We start from the raw sequence: 13,853 nt of genomic DNA, 5'->3' as shown, positions 1-13,853 counted from the left end.
ACTGTGTATCTGTGAACATACTTAGCTCTACTTCTTGAGATCACCTTTTTTTTTTTAAGTTTTTTTTTTTTAAAGATTTTATTTATTTATTTGACAGACAGAGATCACAAGTAGACAGAGAGGCAAGCAGAGAGAGAGAGGAGGAAGCAGGCTCCCTGCTGAGCAGAGAGCGCGATGCGGGACTCGATCCCAGGACCCCGAGATCATGACCTGAGCCGAAGGCAGCGGCTTAACCCACTGAGCCACCCAGGCGACCCAACAAAATTAATTTAATGCCTTCTTTTCAGTCTTTGCTCTTCTTAACTGGGTTCTGACTCTGTTCTGTATCAGTGTTTTTCAAACTGTGGATGATGATGAGTAACAGATTATAAAATCAGTGTTTCAGATGAAACAGAAAATATCAGAGTGGCACCCGATAAGTCTAAGTACTGCTCTACAGGCCTTTGTTTTTAGTGGTGTGTGAGAGCAGGCTGACAGCAGCTCACAGCACGCAACACAACTCCTCCCAACTGTGGATACTAGCGTCCTATTGGTAGCTCAAAGTTGGCCATGGAGGGAGTATGTATATCATGGAAATCAGCAAATTCTATAAATCAGGGGCTTTTATTCCCCAGAGAGTCTGTTACCACACATGACTATTTCTGATAATTAAATTATCATCATATGTGTGTGTATGCGTGTGTATAAAATATGTATACTAAATTTTAATGTCAAATGTATTTTTTACTATAGCTTGAAACAAAAAAAATGTGAACCCTGTGCTCTCAACAAGCTTCTTTTCCAATTTACTTTCCCCAACTAACCTCTGTCTTACTTTAGGTCGACATTTATCTTTCAGTGTCAATTTGGTTATAAAATTGTTTTTCAGAGTCACTATTATAGAGATTAGTATTTCCAGAACAGGTACAATTGATAATACCTAAGAAATGCATTTATAGGGGTGCCTGTGTGGATCAGTAGGCAAAGCATCAGCGTTTGGTTCAGGTCATGATCTTGGGGTCCTGGGATCGGGCCCCACGTCAAGCTCCCTGATCAGCAGGGAGTCTGCTTCTCCCTGTGCCCCTCCCCCTGCTCATGCTCTCTCTATAATAAATAAACAAAATCCCTTTAAAAAATGCATTTATAATTAGTTTTAAAAAACAAAATACGCCACAAGAAATCTACACTAATATGTTAGGAAAAAAAAAATATATATATATATGGATAGACAACTGTTGAGGAAAATATTTTTTAAATATAAGGGTTCAATATGAAAGGATGACACATTAAGATTAATGTGATTTAATTTTTTCTTATCTCTATTAAATATTACATCGAGCACAACAAAAATTTAATAATTAATAGTTAGCTGCTAAACTTGACTGTCAGCTCCTAACAAAACATAAAATCTAGTCCTTACTTGAAGCTACTCAAAATATGAACTAGGAAAGGTTAACAATTTAGAGGCCCCTTTTACCGATAACATAGTATTATTTTAATGTTTTCTGTTAGAACAGGTTATCTAGGGGCGCATGGGTGGCTCAGTGGGTTGAGCCGCTGCCTTCGGCTCAGGTCATGATCTCGGGGTCCTGGGATCGAGTCCCACATCGGGCTCTCTGCTCAGCAAGAAGCCTGCTTCCCTCTCTCTCTCTCTCTGCCTGCCTCTCCGTCTACTTGTGATCTCTCTCTGTCAAATAAATAAATAAAAAAAAAAATCTTAAAAAAAAAAAAAGAACAGGTTATCTAAGTTTTAATAACTACAACATTAAACAATAGTAACTACAGAGTTCTGTATCTCATTTCCATGTATGCAAATTGAATTCACCTAACTTATTTCAAACATTTAATTCAGCCACGAAGTAGACTAATCATAAGAAATTAACACAATTATGTAAAACATTACCCAGTAGTTTCAGAATGGCTAGTAAATCTTGAGACATGTGTTCCTATTCTGTTTTCTACTTATTTTCAAAAATCAGAAGTTAATCTCAAGCCTTCTACTGAACAGTAATTTGAAAAGCATCCATATGCTTGGCAATTGCTGTTAACAACAGATCCCAGCAGACTAAGTTGATTTTAAGGTTTGCTACGAGTACCTTTTTAGATTTGTGATATGTCCCTGAAAAACAGTCTATCTTCAGACAGGGAGGCCACAATTAGCATCTCATGAACAACAGCACCACTTAAAAAGCAATCCTCTTTGTGAACAGGATCAAAACAAGCTCTTATCAATAAAGCCAGCTCTCAGGGCACCTGGGTGGCTCAATCAGTTAAGCTACTGATTCATGATTTCGGTTCAGGTCACGAACTCCAGGTTCTGGGATCAGATCATGATCTCAGGGTTCTGGGATCAAGCCCCAAGTCAAGCTCCACGCTCAGCAGGGAGTCTGCTTGAGATTCTCTCCCTCTACCCCTCCCTCACACACACATACATGTGTGCACATTCTCTCTCTCCCTCTGCTCTAAAATAATTCTTTAAAAAAAAAAATAAAGTCGGTTCCATTGTGAGTGGTGTTGTAGGAGGCTCCAATATATACAAAGGCCTATGTTTTTTAAAGAAATGGGTAAAGGAAATAAGCCCACATACCTCTAGTTTTTCACTGAACTCTTCTGTATAGGGAATAAATCTGCTGTCTGTGTCCCCTTTGTAGAACCAAGTACAGCGTCTCACTTCTGCGGGCTCCTCCTCCCAGTACACAGCCTTCCTCACTCGGTCATAGAGATACACGTCATAGCGCCCTCCATCCGTGCCTAGAACCACGCTCTCGGGGTCTGGCTGGACTGGGGCACAAAGTTCACATTTTAACCCAACAGTAACAAGACATGTTAAAAAGTAATAAATAATGAGTATGGTGATTGGCTGATCCTAAAAGACAACTAAGTTCATTTTTGTTTAAAAACAAAATTTTAAGATTAATTTGTGCTGTCCAAAATTACGACTCTTCTTAACTGAAGAAAAAAATAGCCAGAGCGAAGTTTTAAAACATAATCATTTAAGGGGCTCCTGGATGGCTCAGCTGGTAAAGCCTCTGCCTTCAGCTCAGGTCATGATCCCAGGGTCCCAGGACTCAGTCCTGCACACTGCACTAGGCTCCTTGCTCAGTAGGGAGTCCACTTCTCCCTCTCCCTCTAGTCCCCACCCAGCTTGTGCGTGTGCACATGCACACGTGCTCTCTCAAATAAATAAAATCTTTAAAAAAAAAAAATGACCATTAAAAAAAAAAATCATAGGGGCGCCTGGATGGCTCAGTGGGTTAAAGCCTCTGCCTTCGGCTCAGGTCATGATCTCAGGGTCCTTAAAAAAAAAAAATTTAAAAAAAAAATCATAAAATAATTCAAATAACTGCCAGGTTTTCTTTTTTTAATCAAAGCAGCAATGCTCCATAAAGTATATTTCTAGGGGGTATTAACAAGTGACCTTTTTTTTAAAGATTTTATTTATTTGTTTGACAGAGATCACAAGTAGGCAGAGAGGCAGGCAGAGGGTCGGGGGGGAAGCAGGCTCCCTGCTAAGCAGGGAGCCCGATGCAGGGCTTGATCCCAGGACACTGGGATTATGACCTGAGCCGAAGGCAAAGGCTTTAACCCATTGAGCCACCCCGGCGCCCCTAACAAGTGATTGTTAAGTCCCATGGTGAATATCAGGAAGGGACGCCTGCGTGGTGCAGTCGGTTAATAACTGCCTTCAGCTCGGGTCATAATCTGAGGCTTCTGGGATCGAGTTCAGCATCAGGCTCCTTGCTTAAGCATGGAACCTCCTTCTCCCTCTGCCTACCACCCCCCCTACTTGTGCCCATGCTCTATTTCTGACAAATAAATAAATAAAATATTAAAAAAAAAAAAAAAAGAAATATCATCAGGATAAATACACATATTTCTATACTCCCAATTCTCAGAGAGCCTTAAGACTACGGTGCACTATCTCAAAAGGTGAATGGGGTTAAATCATTTCCAAAACTCACCTGACCACAGAACACTTTTCAGAGCATCTTCAGGAACAAGAGTTCCAAAGATGTTTTATAAATGCCCAATAGCTACAAATGAATAAGGGAAATAGAAAAATTGACACCTACATTATGCGAACTAGTCTATTTCTCTAACTTAAAACACCTTTAAACAAAGAAGAAAATTATTAAAACATTTCTTTAAAAACCTTGCTCAAATAACTCAGGACTTGTGTTCATATCACTGTCTTAAGGTACCGAGTCTGGTGGAGTCTACAGGGACTACTAAGGAATTTGACATTCACAAAAAAATAAGCCGTGGATAAATACTCTTTATTTCTGTTCTTCCTAAAATCAGATACAAATGTACCTGTACATGATCAGTACTTACCTGAGTTATAGATTTCTTCAAGATTCGAAGAGTCAAACATACTGAAAGGCATCCATAGTTGTTTGTATTCTACCTCCTTGCAGTAAAACCAGTGGGGCTGAACAGGTTCATACTGGTTTTGAAGTAGAAAAGGAGATGGCGCTTGCACAGAGGGACCTGCTGGTCTAGGCAGGGCCTGCTGTTGTGTTGGAGGAGTCAACCCTGATGGCACTGAAGGAGGAATCTGGAGGACACAAAAAAAGTTAGAGAACATGATGTTTGTCCAAGGAAACAATACCATATATGCCTCGGACCCAAAGTGACATCAGTAATGATTATCCTACATGTATTTCTAGACAACTGTTTCGTTTAATAACTAGGCCTGAAAGCAACTAAAAATTTTTTTATAAATCTAACAAAATCCAACACCAGTCTTAAAAGTAAACTGGGCAAAGTAAAGTAAATTAAATGGCAAAGTAAATTAGCACCTTCACAGAAATCAACCTAGCAGTGTGTCTTCTACGATTTAGTAAATCTTTATAACGTGCGCATTCCTTGACCCCACCATTCCATTTCTAAGAACTCACCCTAAAGATTTAACACAAAAACAAGTAAAAATTTACCTATAAAGATGTACACAATAGGTCATTTATAACAGAAAGTCACTGGACACAATCTAAATGTCTTACAGAAGGGCACCTGGTGGCTTAGTCAGTTAAGCGTCTGCCTTTGGCTCAGGTCATGATCCCAGTGTCCTGGGATCGAGCCCCGCATTGGGCTCCCTGCTCAGTGAGAAGCCTGCTTCTCCCCCTCCCACTCTTGTGTTCCCTGCTTGTGTTCCCCTGGTTGTGTTCCCTCTCCTCTCGCTGTGTCTCTGTCAAATAAATAAAATCTTCAAAGAAAAACAGGTCTTACAGAGACCTGATTAAATAAATTATGTTACTTAAATCCTGAAATTCTCTAGAGCCATTACAAATGTTGTAGGAAAAAAGTTAATATCTAAAAAACATGCATGGAAATATGTTTGTCTAGAAAAAATATAACAAAGACATATAACAAAATGAAAAGATGGGTTACAGAGAGACAATTTTTAATCATTTGACTTTTCTACATTTTCCAAATTTTCTGTACTGGAAATACATTTAAAATCAGAGTATAACTATTTTTTAAAAATTTTTTTAAACTTTTTTTTTAAAGATTTTATCCATTTATTTGACAGGCAGAGATCACAGGTAAGCAGAGAGGCAGGCAGAGAGAGAGGAAGGGAAGCAGGCTCCCTGCTGAGCAGAGAACCCGATGCCCAGGACCCTGGGATCATGACCCGAGCAGAAGACAGAGGCTTTAACCCACTGAGCCACCCAGGCGCCCCGATTTTAAAATTTTTTAATTGAAAATCATTTTGGAATGTATCAGTGTTAAAGCTACTGAGGTGTTAACTGTACAGTACTTATATGAAAGAACTTTCTTACTCTTAGAAAATACGTACAAGGGGCGCCTGGGTGGCTCAGTTGGTTGAGCATCTGCCTTCAGCTCACGTAATGATCCCAAGGTCCTGGGATCGAGTCCCACATTGGGTTCCCTGCTGAGTGGGGAGTCTGCTTCTCCCTCTGCCTCTCCCCCACTACCTGACTTGTGCTCTCTCTCTTGCACACTCTCTCAAATAAATAAATAGAATCTAAAAAAAAAAAGTAAATATGCATGAAAATATTTAGGAGTAAAGAGTCATCATGTATTCAACTGACCAAGTATTTCCCAAAACAACTGCACACATACATGGTGAGAACAGGAGAGAGAGGATGACCAAATGCGTGTGACTGAATGTGTGCACAAGCGACAGAACAAATGGGGTAAGATGAAATGACAGATAAACATGGGTTAAGGGTACCAGGGTACTATTTGTATTTTTGCAACTTTCCTTCTTCTTCTTCTTGTTCTTTTTTTTTTCTTTAAAGATTTTATTTATTTATTTGACAGAGATCACAAGTAGGCAGAGAGGCAGAGGAAGGGAAGCAGGCTCCCTGCTGAGCAGAGAGCCCGACTCGGGGCTCGATCCCAGGACCCTGGGATCATGACCTGAGCTGAAGGCAGAGGCTTTAACCCACTGAGCCACCCAGGCGCCCCTTCTTTTTTTTTTTTTTTTAAGTAGACTCCATGCCTAGCACAGAGCTCAATGCAGGGCTGAAACTCACGACACTGAGATCAAGACCCTACCTGAGATCAACTGAGCCACCCAGGACCCCTGCAATGTTCTTTTAAGTCTGAAATTACACTTTTAAAATTCTTAAATTAGATATCTTTTCAAGAGTTTAATCAGCAAACTAGTATGTTAACTATACTACACATTGTGATCCAGTTATGTTCCAATATGCTGAAATCTAACATTGCCAAGAGTTTACATGTTGAAAGGATTTAAATTAAACAATAAAACAGAGCCCATTCTCTATCCCCAAGAGAGAAGTGAGGTTATACTCTAACGATAATACTGCTACCCTTGCCACACTGGGTTGGGTTCTTAATTCTTCCTTTTAATCACTTCCATTTCTTTGATTCAGGTGATTTCCCTGTGGAAGTCAGTTGAGCAATTAGCTGGGAAAAGAGCATAAGGGAATTTCATAAAATTTACCCAATGCAAATGTTGTTCCATCACCCTCCTGAGAGAGAATCTGACTGTCTAGACCCAAACTTCATAATGTAAATAAAAGAAATTATTGGAGTAATCAATTTTAGTTCCTGTAATTGAATGGTTTGATTGAATAGAATAATTAAAAAGTGAGAAGCTGGCAGTCTGTTCATAATTGCTTCAACTCTCACATGTCCCCAGATGACATTTATTATTGATCTCTTACACTAAAATCTGGGAATACTGACATGTAGTTAACTCATTAAAATCAAGAACTACTTCCATACACTGATAATATAAACCAATATATGAACCATTTGAAGAGTTACCTTTTTTTTTTTAAGATTTTATTTATTTATTTGACAGACAGAGATCACAAGTAGACAGAGAGGCAGGCAGAGAGAGAGAGAGAGAGGAGGAAGCAGGCTCCCTGCTGAGCAGAGAGCCTGATGCAGGGCTCAATCCCAGGACCCTGGAATCATGACCTGAGCCGAAGGCAGAGGCTTTAACCCACCGAGCCACCCAGGTGCCCCTGACAAGCTACCTTTGAAAGAATGTTTCCTTCAAAGCATGTAGCTTACAAAGAAGGGCCTCTGAAAATAATTTGTCATCACGTTGATTATTAGAAGTGCAGTGTTTTAAAAGACACGGGCTAAGATGACAGACAGATTAACAAATCAGAGTGAATAGCTAGGATTTAAAAACACGTCTCCTACCGGTGGCAAAGATCCTCCAGGCATCTGGTACATCTGCACGGGAGGCCCCGGGGCTGGAGGATGGATGGGATGGGCTGGTGTCTGGCACTGCTGCAGCTGCGGTGGTGCAATGTAAGGATTGGCCCTGCTGCTCACAGGGGTATGACGATACGGATTGTGTCCTTGTTGGGGTGCTCCTTGCGGTGGGCTCCCAAAATTGGAAGGAGGGAGACTACCCGGCTGAGAAGGCAGGTAAGCATTCATTCCCATCTGTGAAGGTGGAGCACCATACTGAGCCTTCGAAATGGGCGGTGAACACGCATTCAACCCATCTTGGGGTCCAGTTGTAAAAGGGAGAGCAGCAGGGGACTTGGAGAATGCGGAGGGCCCAGTTGACGTTGCCACAGTCGTTAACGGTGACTGTCCAATATTCCCAAAAGGATCACTACTGCTTGATACCTGAGAGAAATAACTAAATGTCTGTGGGGTAGATGTGTGAGCCAAAGTCTGACCGAGGAAGCTGTCCTCCTCACCAACATCCGTGGAATCCTCTGAAAGGGAACGGGAGAGCAAACGGTTTAAAGGTTCGTCTACGGCTCTGCAGAGAGGATCCAACACAGCAGATCTAGCAACTGTACCTTATTTTATTGTTCTATTTCTGCATTACAGAAAAAAAAAAAAAGATGAAAACCTTTTTTTTTCTTCGAAACGAAAAACCAGAAAATACGAATAAGAAACAAGAAAAAGAGGGAAAAATTAGATTTCATTCATAAGCCAACCTCTCAGAGATAATCACTTTGGTACATGACCTTTTACATTTTTTGAATAAATATAGTTAAGAATTTATTTTGTAAATATATATAGATCGCATCTATTTGTTTAAGGATGTTTTCAAGAAAGGAAATGAAATTTGTATCTATAATGTTTATATCTCATTTTTTCCTGGTAAAAAAATAATTCAAATATTATTCTACTACCAAATTACACATAATTTTATTTCTACAACTTAAGTGCAGATATGACTGTGTTGACAAGAAGGGTGTGTTTCAGGACTGCTACCTACTACAAAGCACTCATTGTAGAAATGAACATGTGGCATTTGTATTCCCAAGGCAAAGTAGGTCAACCATTTATTACCATCCCTAAAATCACACAGTATCACATCCAGGTAACTAGCCTTTAGAGAATGTCAAATCGGGAGAAAAGTCATTTTCTAACCAAAGGACGTTCTCTTCACTTCCCTTTGCCAAAAATGATTTTCACTGCAGGTACTGTCAACCCCAAATTATCTTCTCTTCTGCGACCAAGCTGTAAAATAAAAGCCTGTTCCCTGGGACGCCTGAGGGGCTCAGTCAGCTAAGTGTTGCCTTCTTCTCAGGTCAAGATCCGGGGGTCCTGGGATCAAGTCCCTCATTGGGCTCCCTGCTTCTCCCTCTCCCTCTGCCTGCTGCTCCCCCCGCTTGTGGGCATGTGTGTGCGTGCCCGCGTGCACACACACTCTCTCTCTCTGACAAATAAATAAAATCTTAAAAAGAAAAAGAAAAAAGCATGTTTCCTCTACACGACCTAAAAAGTCCAGCCTCTTCTTCCTTACTAAGTTTTTATAAGCCCTTACCTTAGCTTGTAGAAACTTTCCTCTCCCTCATCTTTTCCTCCTCCAGTCGGAATTCATTCCCTCTTATCTCCTGCTGCTGGAGGCACAGAGCCCAACAGAGGACCCACACCCAGCACACAGCACGCTGTGATCCTTGCTCCCGAGTGGCCTTTCAAGCTCCAGGATCCTTCTTGACCTCTGCTGAAGGAGGCCACTTGGCTCACAGAGATTCTGGCTTGAGCTTCTAGGTTGCTCCCATTATATTTCTCACACATCAATTTAACTAAGATACTCCACTATTTAAAATACTCCTCTCAGTTGTTTCTTTGTAACTAAAAATAAAACATCACCTCCTGGGGACGCCTGGGTGGCTCAGTTGGTTAAGCAGCTGCCTTCGGCTCAGGTCGTGATCCCAGCGTCCTGGGATCGAGTCCCGCATCGGGCTCCTTGCTCATCGGGGAGCCTGCTTCTCCCTCTGCCTCTGCCTGCCATTCTGTCTGCCTGTGCTCGCTCTCTCTCCCTCTCTCTCTCTGACAAATAAATAAATAAAATCTTAAAAAAAAAAAAAATCACCTCCTGCACAAAGCCCTTTGTCTGCTGGTTCTATTCTCATTTTCAGATATATTTCAGTTCCCACTCTCTCTCTTCAACTGCCTGGACCTCACTTGTCTGTATTTCTCAGTTTATCTCTCAACAACTAAAAACATGGAATGGAGAAAACCTCTGTGGTATCCTTCTTCCTTTAAGACAACTTGGGATCAACCTGATCTAAGAAACTTTTTCTGATTAGCATCCATCGTAAATGAAATGCTGATCTCAACGTGCTACCAGCTCACCTCAGGGGCACTTTCTGATTACACGTGGACACATTTGGTAAAGACACCCACAACTTTAATGGGCACTTGTACACTTGTGACACTCGCAACTCTGTCTCAAACCGATACTGTTCTCAGGTGTTCCAGAACCTATTACCCAACTGCTTCCTCGACACTTCTGGCAGCTCAACCACATACACCTCAAACTTAGTAAGCCTGGAAATGAATTTGTCACCTTAACCGTCTCCCTTCTTGCGCTTTTACTATACTATCTCAACAGATGTTTGTCAACATCCATTCAGACACTCAAATCAAAACATCTCCTAGACTCCTCCCCTCCCATCATTTCTCAATTCCTTCATTTAGTCATTCAGATACTCATTCAAGAAACATGTACACAGTATCCAGAGGCAGATACGTTGATTTCACAAACACTTACATAACACTAGGTGCCAGACACTACACTCGGCACCTTACAAAAATCAATTCACTTCTCCTGACAGCCTTATGAGGCCGTACAGATAAGGAAAGTGAAGCACAGAGAGGTAAAGTAACATGCCTGAGGTCACAGAGCAAGTTACGGGCAGAGCCTGGGCTGGAACACAGTCTGTGCTCCCAAATACCATACTCTGTATTATGCCACACAATCATTAAACAGCAATACCCCTAGACAATAATAAAGAAGTGAAAGAGCTAGGGTAAGCATAGGAATGGGGGACAAGGAGAACGAGGAAAAGCTTCTCAGACAAAGGGAAGCACTGTCTTGAAAGATGAGTACTGCATTCTGTACCTCTGCTTTGCAAATATTACAAGTCTATCCCAGGAGAGGGAAGCTGTCCATCCAGGACATTCCCTACCGCATCCTAGTTGTGAAGCACTAACTTCTCTGCATTCCCTAGCACACCAGTAGGTGTTCAACAAAAAACTGGGTAATGTCAGTGCCAGCGTGGAGCGGCCAGCCCTCGGGACAGAGGGCTCCTTGGACGAAGAGCAAGCCTCCTGATCTAACCCCCGCTTGGGATATCTCAAAGCCCCCGGGCCACTCAAACCTGGTCACTGATGGCCCAGGCAAGCTACCCGGAGTCGGGTACACACGAAGGAAAACCCCCCACCCGACCCTCGTCGCCCCACGCCCCCACCCGCCTCCCCACACACACTCGTCCCACCGGATTCCCCTCTCCCTACTACCTCCGGGCAGGAGCAAGGAGGCCGAGGCAGCGGCGGCTTGGGTGACTGGGATGAAGGGCACGTTGAAGCTGAATTCCGTGGCCGAGGAGGAAAAAAGTAAGTTAGTGCCCGATGAGGAGGTGCTGGCGGGACCGCCGCCACCGTTAGGTTTCCTCTCGGCCATGGCTGCCGCCCACCGTCCGTTACACGTCTCCTGGAAGCCGGTGCACTACCACCAGCCGGAAACCGGTCGCACTCGGGGCCAACACACTTCCGCACTTGCGCACAAGGCCCGGAACTCCGGGACGCCGGTCAGCCTCCTTCCCTTCCTCTGGAAAGCGCCGCCAGAGAGCAACATGGCGGCGCTGGCTTCAAGCCCGAGTCCTAGCACGTAATACTCCCCGGCGCTGCCGGGGCCGAGGCTGGGGCTGGAGCGTGGGTGTAGCGGTGCTGCTAGTTCTGAATTTAGGCGCGAGCTGATGCTGAGGGGCACGGGTTGCGGGGGGCACTCTGGGCTTCCTAAAAGTACGGTCGGGCGAGTGTAACTGGCAAAGATTTCGAAGGAATGGCAGAAGGCTGCAGGAGCAGACAGCGGAGTGCTACCCGCATTGGGAGGGAAGAAGAGGTGTGTGAGCCATTTGTAGCCAAAGCCGAGCCCAGTTCACCCACGCTCGTACTCACATCCAGCCCGCCCACATGTCTTTCTGGACTGAACTGAACTCTTTCTGTTGGCCCAGAAATAGAAATGGCAAAAACTTTGGAAGTTTTTAAGCCGTGCTTAAAAGAGGATCCACAGAATTGAAATTTAGAGGTGCTACTTTTAAAATAGCTTTCTATATCTGTCTGCAGTAATCAGATTAGCTGAATCCCAAAATGCACTGGGGGTGATTTGATGTAATTGTCATCTTTCATGTAGTTGGAGATTATGAAACAAAAAGTAACAGATAAGTAGCTTTTTGAAGAGTGGGAGAGGAAGACAGACCCCGAAAGAGGCTTTGAAATAATGAAACACCTCCCCACAGCTGTTCACAAGCCTGTATAGAACCTATTTAATTAACTCAGTAACTATTTAGTGTGCTTACTGTCAGAGATAAACAAAGCCAGACACTGGCTAAAGCAGTAAGAATAGATTTTACTCAGTAACAGCAATTACAACAGGAAAGAGGGTACATCGTGAAAGAACTGAACTTCCCCCAAAATAAAAAGACTGGAGACTTTTTAAAGTCTGGGGTGCTACCGGGAAAGCATTGAGAGGTGCCAAGGGGTGTTGGTCCATGGGACTGGGCCACCTGGGCTTGTTAATTGGCATGTACCTGGAGGAGAAACAAACTTCTCATCTCTTTATGACAGCCAGTTACACAAGTTAGGGCAATACACCACCAGGCAGGGAGGAGATGGGCCTTGAGAAGACAGTTCTGTGTGGCAGAAAATTATAAGGGATTGATAATTGCAAGTTTTCTAAAATAACTATGCTGAAAGGGAGCTCAGGGGCCTATATGCCTAGCACCAAGTTTGGGCTGGAACAAACAGTAAATTCCCCCGGCAGTGTTGGGCTTTCTCAGGGCAGGCATTTTTAGGAGGATTGGGGTCAGTCCAGGGACATGACCTTAAACTGCTAGAAGGTTGCTAAATTTGGTCAAGGAGAGTATCTTTGTCATTCCTATGGGGTAGGAAAGAGTATACTAAACATTGAGAGTACGGTGGTATATAAGATAGATACAAGATCCTCCCTTCTTAGACCGTATACTTTGGCTGGGAAGACAGAAAACTAAACACATACTGACAGTAAACTATAGTGTGATGAAAGTTGTAATATAGAAATTCCCAGTGTGTCCTGTGGGATATGGACACCACCAGGGGAGGGAGGCCTAACCCTTCTGTGGAGAGAGATAGCAAATATTTAGACCAATCAGACCATCAATAAAGGACCTGCATAGTGTTGAGTGACAAGAAAACCTTCTTTGAAGAAAAATTAAAGTCGGAACCTGGAAAACAATGAGGAGAAGCTAACTAGAAAATTTGGTGGGGAGGTTTTGGAGGAAGCGGTAAGAGGTCATTTCAGTAAAGTCGCAGTAGGTAGGGATACCCTGAGACACCACGTTTGGGTGTGAAGAGACACACGTGTTAGAGTCGGGCTAGAGCCCAATGACCAACTGGGAGAAAGTTGGGAGAAGAGAATGAAAAATTCGGCGAGGCCAGATGATGCGGGGTCTTACAAGTGAAGAGCAAAAGGGAATTGAAAAAGGGTTGAAAGGAGGGCGGAGAAATAACATTTGCTCTGCGGAGGGTCCACTCTGACTCGTGGGTAGCAGCATAGAGGAGGAAGGAGCAAGCTGCAAGTAGGAAGAGCAGCGAGCAGGCTGCTCCAGTGGACCAGGCAAGCAGTGGCAGAGGCTCAAATTAGACCACGGCAGTAGGAATGAACAGAAATAGGAGTTACTTCTGGGGAAAGACGTCAGATTGAACCAAAGTGTCATTTTCTTCCTCCCAAAGCCCTACTGAAAACACAAATAGGTGGGGGATCCTGGATGGCTCAGTCTGTTAAACCTCTGCCTTCAACTCGGGTCATGACCTTGGGGTCCTAGAATAGAACTCCTCCGCTTTGGGCTCCCTGCTCAGTGCGGAGTCTGCTTCTCCCTCTGCCCCTCCCCGCTGCTTGCACTAGCTCT

At 43.2% G+C, this 13,853-nt stretch overlaps 1 protein-coding gene across 5 annotated transcripts in view; it reads right to left on the bottom strand.

The window, feature by feature from the left end:
• SEC23IP (SEC23 interacting protein) overlaps positions 1–11,438 on the bottom strand; it is a 40,971-nt gene extending 29,533 nt beyond the window's left edge. For all 5 annotated transcript variants that reach the window (XM_047702474.1, XM_047702472.1, XM_047702473.1 and 2 more), the window contains exons 1-4: positions 11,206–11,438; positions 7,630–8,159; positions 4,315–4,537; positions 2,567–2,760 (exon numbers count right to left, since the gene is read on the bottom strand). In XM_047702474.1, the coding sequence (XP_047558430.1) occupies positions 2,567–2,760; positions 4,315–4,537; positions 7,630–8,159; positions 11,206–11,368 (1,110 nt within the window). In that variant the 5' untranslated portion in view covers positions 11,369–11,438. The remainder of the gene's footprint in view (positions 1–2,566; positions 2,761–4,314; positions 4,538–7,629; positions 8,160–11,205) is intronic.
• Between the last annotated feature and the right edge of the window lie 2,415 nt (positions 11,439–13,853).

Source organism: Lutra lutra, chromosome 14, assembly GCF_902655055.1.
Source record: "Lutra lutra chromosome 14, mLutLut1.2, whole genome shotgun sequence".
Lineage (NCBI taxonomy): Eukaryota > Metazoa > Chordata > Mammalia > Carnivora > Mustelidae > Lutra > Lutra lutra.
This window is presented reverse-complemented; position numbering and strand designations above follow the sequence as displayed.